Genomic DNA, 12,444 nt, shown 5'->3' with positions numbered 1-12,444 from the left:
ACAAAACATGAACGATATAACGTGTTTCCAAAATAGAGCTATATTAGCTCCTAAAAATTCAATAGTCGACACAATAAATGATTATATGTTGGATTTAATTCCTGGTGAAGAAAAAACATATTTGAGTTATGATACTCCACTCGCACAGAATGTAGATGGTCAAACATCATACTCCCGAATTTTTGAACACGATTTCTACGTCGAGACTCCCAAATCACAAGTTGAGGTTTAGAGTTGGAGTTCCTGTTATGCTATTAAGGAATTTGAATAAAAAATTAGGATTATGCAGTGGAACAAGACTTATTTATTACAAGATTGAGAAAACGTGCTCTTGAAGGAAAAATATTCTTTTTAAATTTCAACGGAGACAATTTCCTTTAATGATTTCTTTTGTGATGACTATTAATAAGAGTCAGAGACAATCTTTAAAGCATGTTTGGATATATCTTCCGTCGTTAGTGTTTTCACATTGTCAGCTGTATGTTGCGATTTCAAGAGTTGCTTCTAGAAAAGGATTAAAAATATTGATCATCGACGATGACGGCGAATATACGACTAATACTTCGAATGTGGTCTATAAGGAAGTCTTCCGCAATATATCTTCTTTTTTATGAATATTTATCCAAAATTATTGTTGAACTATCGTTTAATGTTACTCAAAAAATTTCATATACCTTATGTTATTGCAATTATCAAATCGTAATTTATAATTACATATCTTACAACTAATTAGACTCGTGCACCGCACGGATCGATGTTCTAGTTTGTAAAATAGTCCTTAATGCTGCTTGAATTAATTAAAAATTTTCCTTCTACAAAAAAAATAAAAATTTATTTTAATTATATTGCGATGGGATAACGGTAACATCTCAAGAAGTTGAACACTTCTATAGGTGTTCACATGTATGTGTGATCCTTTAAACCATTTCATCCAATTAAACTAAACTCGGGTTTTACCCGAATCCGTTCAAGTTTGATCCCAATCCAAACCAACCCGTTCAAATATGAAGTTGTTTGATGCAGGTACATGTTTATTATTTTTCAAATCCATAAAGCTGTGAATCCAACCCGTTTAAAAAAATGTTATACTCCCTCCGGTCCTTTTTATAAGGAACACTTTGAAAAAATCACACAGAACAAGGAAACACATTTAACATAATTATTTTCATTTAATACTCTTATAAATTTAAATTTATTTCATGTTTACCCGTATTTAATTATTTTTTATTCAACTAACTTACTTATTTTTAAATTATCTTTCATAATAAATACGGGCATAAGTGAAATTGAACATTTAGAACATTTGAAAATTGGTCAAAGTTTCTTATAAAAAGGACCAAATTTTTTTCCCAAAGTGTTCCTTATAATAATGACCGGAGGGAGTATATTTTAAGATTTTTATGCGTAAAAATATAAATCTTTTGTCATATTTGAAGTGTTGTATGTATATTCGGGTGTTTAATTTTTTTTTTCTTTTACCACCAGTTTAATTTGGTTTGGAGATCGGTTCCGACATCAAGTAGTTTCAACCTCATACTAATCACAATTGCGGGGATCGAACTAAAAAATATTTGATATATGTCTATGTGAACATCCATTCATTTATTTTAAAAGTGAATTTTTAACCACCGAACTATCATCTATAATCTATAATCTATAACAATAATAAAGGCAAAACTTTTCTTTTGGTGTAGCCTATTTTTCTTTCAAAATTACCCTTCAATACAATTACATTTATTCTTTTCAAAAAATACAATTACATTATGCCATGACAAAAACATCTATAACTTCCATTCGGTTTTTTTTAATCTTCCAACCGCCACTTACAATTTTTGTTTCTCATATTTTCTATTGTTGGTCTTTGATGTTGAAAACAATGAGATAAATGGTAGATTTCCACTGCAATGCTCTCACAATATAGGAAGAGAGACAAAATTTGAGAAGTCTCAATTATTTAAGTGTATGATTGATTGGACCAAATTGAATATTTATGCGTCGATCAATTATGCACTAGCACAACATGATAATATTGAACCAAAACAAATGGAAATAGAATATTTGTTTTCTTACTGTTTGTGAAAATGGAAATCAATTATATTGCACATTTTGCACCCTCATTTTGATTTTTCTTCATATGTTTCATTTTATTTTTCATTTGTGTAAATTCTTTCATGCACTTTGGTTTTTATTGTTCTTGCTTTTAATTTAATCATCTTTTTTTATTCCATGACATAGAGTAATCATAGAAAGGGTGAAGGGCACATAACACATTGTTAATGGTGACTAACATTGTAGCGTGACTATGAGTCTATGACTATGACTATGAATAAGTTCCATTCGTAATTATTTAATTGTCATGTTAGTTGAGTCTTCAATATTATGGTACATTTGATATTGAATCATATTCTTTTTTTATATATTATTTGTAATCATTTAATATTTTGATAAATGAATGATGTAAGCATGGTTCCATATAGATATGAGTGCTTTGTTTTGCACAAGAAAGAAAACAAGATATGTAATGAAAAATTGAAGTTGAAAGTAGAATTTGTGGCATTATCTAAATTTTTCTATTATTCTGTTTTTTTGAGGGAATATTATATATATACTGAATTTACAATGGTATATATTGTTGAGAGATTTTTTTTGAGTTGAATGTTTACAATTTTACAATTATTTGCCGGTGTTTATACTTTGTCATTAAATGTGTCATTTTCTTCCATACATCTAATCATGCATATGTACTTAATTTTGTTTGAAGGTTACATACAACATCTTTAATATTTGTCAATGAAATATGAATTTGCCTCTGTTCCCACCATATGTTTGTGCAATGTTTTGTACAAAGAAAGGAAGTTGAGTGATTTTCAAAAGAAATGAGGTGTGTCCATAGTCCATAAACTTCCATCATCTTCATACCTTTTATTTTACTCAAAAGATCGCTATTTGATTAAAAGTCTTTTTAATTTTTTTCTCTCATGGTTCCAATCATATATATTATTATTTACAAAATTACGTGCAATTTTTCTATTTTATGTGTAATTATTTATTTTTTAATTTTTGTGTAATTCTTTTTATTTTTCTATTTTATGTGTAATTCTTTTTATTTTTTATGTGCATACATAGATGTTATTTTTTGATTTTTATTTTATGTGTAATTCTTTTTATTTTTCTATTTTATGTGTAATTCTTTATCTAAGGTGGACCAATGCACGTAAATTACAATTTTTATTTTGTTGGAAACTAAAAATACACAAATTAATTTAAATAAAAATAAAATTTATAATAAACCACTGTTTACAATTTATATACGTTGACGAAATAGAAACTGTGGATCACTCAATCGGACACGGAACGTGCCCGTTTGGTCATTGGTTGACAATAAAAGTAACAAAAAAAACAATATTTTCTCTTTGAAATATTGGATGGATTAGTATTTTAGGCAAAAAAAAAAAAAAAAAAAAGTAAAACCAGTCCACCACGTTTGGTAACCGTATGAAAATCGAAAACATACAATCCGTTCGATCTCTATGAAATCATCATCATATCCATAATCATGCAAATTCAGAATCACAGAAGAACTAAGCTGAGTGAGATTCAGAACAACAACAGAAGATAACAAACAACACTCACAATCACTAGGGTTTATTCATCCATGGCGCTAATCTTCTTCTTCCTCTTCCTCTTCTTCGCTTCTCACCTCCTCTCTTCCATTTCTGGTATCATCATCATCATCATCATCTTACATTTTTACTTCAATTTTTTATTTACACTCATTTCTCACTTTTTTTTTTTGTGTTTCATAGGTCAATCCAGCTCCATGGAATCGGTTCCTGATCTTCAGAATACTATGTATACCGACGTTGATGGATATCCTTGTGTTCGTTTGTTGAATCTTTCTGGAACAATCGGTTGTTCAAGTGAGTATATCAATTTCAGCTTCTATTGCAATTTCATGATTAATTGCAATTTGAAGTTAAAGTTTGCGATTATGAGTTGTTTAATTGATTTTTTGTTGATAATTTCATAGATCCTGGGCGTGATAAGGTTGTGGCTCCAATTGTAAGGTTTGAAAATGTTGATGACGTTTCGGAGCTATCTACTATATTGGTGTCATTGGATGATTTTCCAACTCTCTTTACCAGGTATCAAATTTCAACATTTCTGATTTTTCAGCTGCTAAATTTTATTGCATTTTGGTTAAATTTAAAGTTATTGAAACTTATCAAGCACCGACACAGACACAGCATTGACATGTCGGCACCGATAATAATTTGAAAAAAATGACATAATTCAATGTAAACATAGGTGTCGGTGCTGTGCCGTCAAAAAAATAGGTGTCGGTGCCGTGATGCGTGTTCGACATTTGGACACGCCTAATCCGAGGAGTTTTTGTGCTTCATAGATTGAAACCTTTATGTTTGGACTTAAAAATGTAGGTTTGGAACCAACATATGGTTAGTGACAATGTGAATTCAAACTTGAATTAGTCCTTGTTTAGTGGTATTAATATTATAGTTAATGTTGCTTCATTTATGGCTTATGATTTTTTTTTTTTAATTTCCCGAATGTGTTTTCTCGCTGTCAGATTATCAGCTGATCCAAGCTTTGCAAGAAAAGTTGGTGGTGTACTAATTGAATCAGTTACTGATTCACAGAAGAAGTTAAATGGTAAATACTATTGGTTTGCTTTAAGGATAGATAGAGTAGTATTTTATTTTCTTTTTAAAGATGCTCCCATGATAACATTTTTTTATATCATATGTAGGATTTTCTCCAGATCAAAAGTTTCCGCAAGCTGAATTTGCTCCTTATCATAATATCAGCTATGAATGGAATCCAATTGTACGACATGGATTTACTTTTTCTGGGGATATTTATATCTCATGTCAACATAATTTATTTGTCCTTTCCTTTTTCTTCTCTTTGCTTGTTTCCGCCAATTATTTTTCAATTCTGATTCAGTCATTTTCTAGAAGGGAATTTGTAGCTCATAAGTGCTTTCTGGTTTCTATATAGTTCTTTATTTTTGTGGATGTACATTGTATCATTGTCGGTATTCAGTGTCAAGGAGATAGGATAAGAAAGACAAATAACTAGGTCAAGTATGTCTTGGATTAGGATCAGAAGCATATTTTGACATTATATGTATTAGAAAATATATGGTGGGAATATAACCAATTATCTTTTGGATATAATGCTATATTAGTCTTGAGACAACACAATCAATTACTTAGAATGCTTAATTTACTTGTGTTTTCTTTTTGGTTCAACATCTACAGGGTTCTGGTATTATGTGGAAATCTTACAGTTTTCCCGTGTTTCTACTCACAGAAAGTGGCACAAATACTCTTAAAAAGGTATCACATAGTATGATAGTATTTTCACGTTTTTTCTTAAACTTGCAACACAAGACACGAGTGATGGGCTATTACATTTTGAGATTGTAGTTAGATACGTACGTGGATACAAAATTTGGAAACATGGTTCTTTTGTTTAAGTGAAAAGGTTTGTATGAAATGCAAGTTAAGTGGAAGGCATACTAGTTCTAACTTAATGGTGAGGTGATCATACAAAATAATGGGAAAATAGAGATAAAACCATAGGTTCTAAGTTGGATAGCTGAAATAAAGGAGTGCTTTGCATGTAATTTGTGATAAAAAGTAACACTCAAGTTCAAATAACATTTTACGGCACAACTGTGAAATCTGCATTGCTGTACAGGATTGAATGTCGATTGGTAAAGAGTCGATAATAAAATAAATTTAATGTTTTACGGATGAGAATTTTACAATAGATTAGTGCACAAGCAAGGAGAGATAGTATTACAAAGAAATGCATTATTGTGGAAAAGTTGAGGTAAGGGTTAAGGAGTTGGAGGTCTAGGTTTCAAGTCCTGGCAAGGAGAAAAAAACTAACATAACAATTAACATACTAACAGTTTGCCATTCAAAAAAAAAAGGTAGAGGAATATCTAAATCTAAGCAAACTCAAGCAGAACCATTGGAAATATTTGGATTTAAATAATTTGTCTTTAGAATCTTAGACATGATTTATGACAGGGCATTCTAACATCATTTGATATTTTTTATTTATATACTTAGTTTCACTGATACTAATTTAACTGACATTAATTTTATAGTGCCCTGACATGAATATTAGGAAGATTAATTTTCTTTCTTGTTGTACAGTTTGTATTAAAGAGTGAGAACAAAAAGAAAGCGTATACTTCTAATGTGGCCGAGTTTGATCTGGTGATGCAGGTAGGGTCCAGATTATTGTTAAGAATTATAATTTTCTGGCTAATGAAGAACAACGTTTCATTATTTGTTTTTCTTTTTTGATTATTTTGGATTAGACAATGAAATCTGGAACACATGATTCAGAGTCTTGTTTAAAAGAAGGAACTTGCCTCCCTTTAGGTGGATACAGGTGAAGTTTCTTAGATTCTACTCTATAATAAAATCTGCAAAAAAAAATTGTGGATGTGACTCTTTTTGGGTGGGAGTAAACTTGGGGTTAAGGGTGGCCACCCCTCAGTTTAGAGCAGCTCTCCAGGGTTATTGTTTAGTGAATATGAGGTGTATGTAATGTAACATTCATAACGTTAATCGGCTGTTGCCTCAAAACTATATACAAGGTCGATCGTGCAAGATATTGAGCATACATAAAAAGTTCAGATTCCTCCCACAAAATCTGAGTCACAGCAGTAATCCTTGTGTGTGTGTGTGTGTGTAATACACAGTCAGCTACTAAATTATATTTATCTTAAGGAATGCGTGTTTATATACCAGGGAGGGAAAACACGGGGGGGGGGGGGGGGGGGGTGGGGGGATTATCATTTTGAATGTAGCTTCGCATGGTTCGAGTAGCAGAAATGGGTTGTCCTGGATCTAGATTAAGAATTTATTAATGTCACTCCCTTCTCATTTTGCAGAGAAATTCAAAATCTTAGCCTTGTTATGATTGTTGTTAACTCTGTGTTTGTTTCATATGGAAGACAGTGTTTGGTCGTCTCTTCCCCCAATCAACATTTCATCCTCGAAACCGCCTAAGCCCATTATATTGACAGTAGCCTCTATGGATTCTTCTTCCTTTTTCCGGGACATAAGCCTCGGTGCAGATTCCCCTATTTCTGTAAGTGCAACTGCATTTACTACAGTGTGCTGACTTCTTTTGGGGACAAAATAAAATAAGTGTTTAAATATAATGTTTGTTCCAAAATGAAAATATAGTCTAATACATCGACTACTTTACAGGGTTTAATTGCATTACTGGCAGCAGCTGATGCGCTTTCTCGTTTGGATGGCCTTGGTGAACTTAGTAAGCAGGTGGGTACAAAATAATCAATGAAGTTTTCAGCTGTTGGACTGTTCATAACTGAAGGTTCTTGGAGTCGATTAGTAATAGGAAGCGGCTTGATAAGGCTCTAATGTTCTGGCTCTGCAGGCCAAATGCTACTTTAGGAGAGGGAGTAAGTAACTTGTACACAACAAATTGAAGGGAAAGTTAGTGTGAAGAGAGAGAAAAATATCTCAGATATGTTTATATAGGAAAATTATGAGGAAAAGGGGTTATGGGAATTCCGTATCAGCTAAATTTAGCTTATAGGTTGGCGCCAAAGGTGTTCACTAAGGCTAGGAGAATTTGCTTACATTTTCTAAATTGTTCTTCCAGTTTTCACTTTGGCCAAAGGTGTTTGACGGGAACCGTTCCTACCAATAGCTTAATTTTGTTAATAGTCACAAAGCTTTGACTTATTATAAGTTTCCCTGTGTCTTTCTGGTTTTATTTACCTTGAAGATCTCTTTCGGGGAAAAGTATCCTGATTGGTCAATATTTCTTAATCATTGGTATCTTCGTGATGCTTGTGAGATAATTATCTACCATACTTTCCAGTTTCTTGTGATGGAATTCTGATTAAATTTTGTTGTTTGGAATGCAATAACTGCACCAACGGCAGGAAACCTTTTGCACTCCCCTTTTTTAGTTTCTACATAGTGAACTTCTAGTGTTTCTTCTCTCCTCTTTCTTGTGGGTTTCCTTTTAAGAAGAGCACAAATGTATTGTGTTTATCATTATTATAATATGTACTCATGTTACAGTTTCTATTGTGTGGTGCTTCATGCTTTCAAACCTACAGGTAGTTGTTCCCTTGGATTAATTGGTGCAAGTTTCCCATACTCAATGTATTTGTTTATACAATAATTATCAGGGTTGCTTTTTAAAACCCGTGTAGGATGCATTTGGATAAGGTTTGAAAATAAAAAGGACTAGAAATCACTTAATGATATATGCTTATAACTTTTCTTTTTTTGAATCAACTTATAACTTTTATTTAAAAGCTACTCTTCCTAGATTTTGAGAACAGCACTAAAAACATTGGCTTATAAACAATTTTAACATTTTTTTTTAATTCAGGAACATGTTATTTATTTTAAAACTGAATAAGCGGGCTTATGTTTTATAATACTCAAGAACCAAGTAGTTTACCGTGTTGTTACTGCTTCTCTGAACTTTATTGCTAACAGTTTCATAAACTCAATGCAGCTTGTTTTTGTAGTTTTCACTGGAGAGGCATGGGGTTATCTTGGAAGTAGGAGATTTTTGGTAGAACTTGACGAGCACTCAGATGCTGTCCATGGCCTTAATCACTCATTAATTGAAAAGGTACTCTGCATCCTATCTTTCTAGTAAATATGACCACTGAGCAGTATTGGAGGGTGACCTGATGCGCATTATGAGCGAGATTGTTTATAAATGCCTCCTCGAGATTTACTTTATTTGTTAACTGTCTAACTTACGCTTTTGTGGTGGGGTGTTTCACAGGTCCTTGAAATTGGTTCTGTTGGGAAGGGTCTCAGTCAAGGTCAAGGTCAAGGTGCTAAAAACTTTTTTGCTCATGCTGAAGGGGTGAGATGATCAATCTGTTAAATTTGTGCACACTAATGCCCTTTTTCAATTTTAGTTGGATAAAATGCATTGTGTTATATAAATATAATTGTGTCCACCATCAGAATTAGAGTATTGTGCCAAATCTGCTTCTGACTAACATCACATCATTGCAGGATTCTTCTGCCACAGATCAGATTATGGTTGCCCTGAAACATGCACAAGAATCACTGCTATCTGAAGACATACGGATCACATCTGCAAGTGCCTCAAATCCTGGGATACCTCCATCATCTTTAATGACCTTTTTAAATAAGGTTTTGGATACTTTCCTTTTCACCCCCTATAACGACATTACTGTGAAAGGTGTTGGGTAGACATTCCAGTGCTTACTAGGAATATACACAATTTACAAGTAATATTGGTTTCTTAAAAATCAACGTCTTAAACTTCGGAGTTTATAAAGTTCATTAGTGAAGTCCCTATAACTACATTACTGTGAAAGGTGTTGGCTAGGGAGCCCACCAGTGCTCACTAGGAATATACACAATATATAAGTAAAAGTGGTTTCTTAAAAATCAACGTCTTAAATTTCAGACTTTATAAAGTTCATTAGTGAAGTCCTTATTAAAGGGAAGGGTGTGGTGATTTGATAGTTCCCATATATTTTCTTTCTCTTAATGCATTACATTAACGATCTTTGTCTTTTAGAGTCACGTTTTTTCAATCTTCACCGTTCCTATATTACCATTTACAATTTCACACACATTTGCTTGAGATCAATTTGATGTAAAGCACACAGATTGTCCTTATTTGGATATGTAGACACCGAATGCAATCTTTTATTATACCTGTGAGCAACATCACATTTTGAACAGTGTCAATGTATTAACTCCATATTTAAATGGTGGGGTGCTATCATGGGCACACCACACTAACATGCTAAATAAAGCAACAAAAAGGAAACTGCTGCAGCTACATAAGTAAGCTGCACAACAGGTTCCTTAGACCGAATTCTTAATTTGCCATGTTGAATCATTTATTTGTATTGACTGTACCATGTTGAATCACATAGTTTATCAATGCACAATGAGTGCATGCATTAATGTACTATCTTGAATCACATCAATGGTATTGGCTTATATCGAATTCCATAGCTTTCCATTGTTCTTTATTTTTTTTCTTTTGTTCTTTCCTTATTTTATATCAGAATCCTGGAATCTCTGGTGTCGTGTTAGAAGATTTTGACTCTTCCTTTGTCAACAAGTTCTACCATAGTTATCTTGATGATTTATGTGAGTTAATCTATGAGCCTGACATTATTTTTTGCTTACTTGTTTGACATTCTAATCTTTCATGGTTATATCCCATGTCACATGCCTTCTCATTTGTATGATTAATGCAGCAAATGTGAACTCATCGGCTGTAGTTGCTGCTGCTTCTCTTGTTGCTCGAACCCTTTACATACTTGCTAGTGAAACTAATGATGTACAAAATTCAACTTTGGCTGCTATAAATGTAAATGTCACACTTGTTGAACAACTTATGGATTGCTTGTTGGACTGTGATCCCGGTCTTTCATGTGAGTTGGTGAAGAAATATATTTCACCCGCTTCAACCTGTGCGAGCAATTATGTCGGTGTTATCTTGGATGAACCTTCATCCACACCTTATCTAGGATACATTAATGATGTTCCTAGGTTCATCTGGAATTTTCTTGCCGACATAACTTCTATCCCAAAGGAGAATAATAGCTCAAGTTGTCAAAAGGGTTGCAACGGTAGAGATGAAGTTTGCATTAAAGCGGAGACTGATGGAAAGGGTGTTTGCGCTCTCTCTACAACTAGGTATTTTCTTGTCTGAATGTATATAGATTTAGTAAACAGATATGTTTCTTGGTCCTGAATTTGGGATACATGTTGCTGGTATTCGGTAGCTTCTCACTTTTTTATCTAAATGTACTTTACAGATTTAGTAAATGGGTATATGTTTCTTAGTCCTCCTGAATATAGTATATATGTTGCCGGCATTCTGTAGTTTCTTATTGGTATTCTTTTCCAGGACTAGGCATGTTTGCTATCATTTAGATCCTGTTTGGATTGACTTATTTTTGACCTTATGCGAAACAGCTTATGCAAATAAATAAGCTTTTATGTTAATTCATGAGTTTTCACAAATGAAAATTGTATTTTTATAAGTTGTTATTTCATAAACTATCTTGAAAAGTTTATAATAATACATAAAAGCTTATTTATTTGCATAAGCTGTTTCGCATAAACTAAAAAATAAGTCAACCCAAATGGACCCTTAATGTTGTGCTTCTACCCCTATAATTGAATTGAGTTTTATAGCCCGCAGAATTGGATTAGTAATGTATTCATTTTATTATGGCAACACAACCGAACCCATGTATAGAACGTAAAACGGCTGCACGTTTCGACCTGAGTCCAACTTAAGTTAAAATGAAACTTGGATATTCCACGGTTGTTTTCAGATTAGAATCATGTCTGAATCTTTTTGCCTTTTAAATTGAATATTTGATATTTCATGAAGCAGATTTTCAAATTACCTGTTTATTTTCTACACGTACATGTGCATACATTTTTCTAGATTAACCCAGTAGTTTTCCTGTTAAACTCAAGAGGTGGTGTCGTTCTCAATATGCCTCCTCAAATGGATTTTATTCTAGAATCCGTACCATTTCTAAGATTTATGTTACAATTTTGGAACCTTGTTAAGTATGCTAATGTGATTTACGTAGTTGGGTAGACTGCATCATTTTGATGGTTAGACTATTCACATGTTTATATGCCTGGTTTCATTTTCCAGGTACTGCACTTGTTGACTTGACATGATTAAATGACTATATTGATGCCCTGTAATTTTACCTTGATGTATAATCTTTTACAGGTATGTTCCAGCATATTCAACACGGTTAAAATTTGACTCCGGAGTATGGAGTGTTTTGCCCCCTAATTCCTCTGACAAAATGGGGGTTGTAGACCCAGTCTGGACAGAAAGCAACTGGAATACAATAGGCATTCGGGTCTACACAGTCCAAATTGCTGCATATGATCGGGTTGTTCTGTTTGGGGGAATTGCTCTTACAATCTTGGCATACCTTGCAATAACAGTTACAAGAACTTTCGTTGCTAAAGCGACAAAGAGGGATTGACACTATTAATATTGATGAAAACTAACTGCAAATTTTGTGAAACTAGGGCAATATTAAATATGTTGACAGGAAAATTCCTAGTTTCTGAAGATTTTCCCAAGGATGTGCATTATTTAGGCTGCATTCTTGTGCTTGTGAATTTATCTGCAACACAGCCTTGTTTTATAACTTGTAGTTAAGTGTTAGGAAATGTAATGAAAACAAAAAGTGCTAGGAAATGTAATGAAAACAAAAAGTTTAAAGCTTATCGTGTTGTGTATTTGTTAGTCGTAGTTAGGAACCAGCATCCTAAGTTTTATTTGGTTAGTTTCACTATTATTATTACCATGGCTGAAGGATTTCAATATATCCTTTGGCTTTGGTGTATGTGGTACTGC

The 12,444-nt window shown here is 32.9% G+C and overlaps 1 protein-coding gene across 1 annotated transcript; it reads left to right on the top strand.

The window, feature by feature from the left end:
• Positions 1-3,415: 3,415 nt before the first annotated feature.
• Positions 3,416-12,314, top strand: LOC123913634 (nicastrin). Its single transcript, XM_045964435.1, has 16 exons — positions 3,416-3,719; positions 3,807-3,920; positions 4,031-4,145; positions 4,589-4,671; positions 4,769-4,845; positions 5,283-5,360; positions 6,192-6,263; positions 6,359-6,432; positions 7,005-7,137; positions 7,260-7,331; positions 8,551-8,670; positions 8,830-8,913; positions 9,069-9,209; positions 10,103-10,187; positions 10,298-10,739; positions 11,803-12,314. The coding sequence occupies exons 1-16, from the start codon at positions 3,656-3,658 to the stop codon at positions 12,065-12,067; spliced, it is 2,019 nt and encodes a 672-aa protein (XP_045820391.1). The 5' UTR covers positions 3,416-3,655; the 3' UTR covers positions 12,068-12,314.
• Positions 12,315-12,444: the final 130 nt, after the last annotated feature.

This window comes from Trifolium pratense, linkage group LG3 (assembly GCF_020283565.1).
Source record: "Trifolium pratense cultivar HEN17-A07 linkage group LG3, ARS_RC_1.1, whole genome shotgun sequence".
In the NCBI taxonomy this organism is placed as follows: Eukaryota; Viridiplantae; Streptophyta; class Magnoliopsida; order Fabales; family Fabaceae; genus Trifolium; species Trifolium pratense.
Note: the sequence above shows the minus strand (reverse complement) of the source record. Positions and strands in the feature narration are given on the sequence as shown.

What these genes read in the sequence shown, in the direction of transcription:
- LOC123913634 (XM_045964435.1), top strand. Translation starts at nt 3,656, where the DNA reads ATGGCGCTAATCTTCTTCTTCCTCTTCCTCTTCTTCGCTTCTCACCTC. An exon ending in CTCCCTTTAGGTGGATACAG is followed by an intron (nt 6,433 to 7,004) that starts GTGAAGTTTCTT and finishes TATGGAAGACAG; the next exon opens with TGTTTGGTCGTCTCTTCCCC. An exon ending in TGCGCTCTCTCTACAACTAG is followed by an intron (nt 10,740 to 11,802) that starts GTATTTTCTTGT and finishes AATCTTTTACAG; the next exon opens with GTATGTTCCAGCATATTCAA.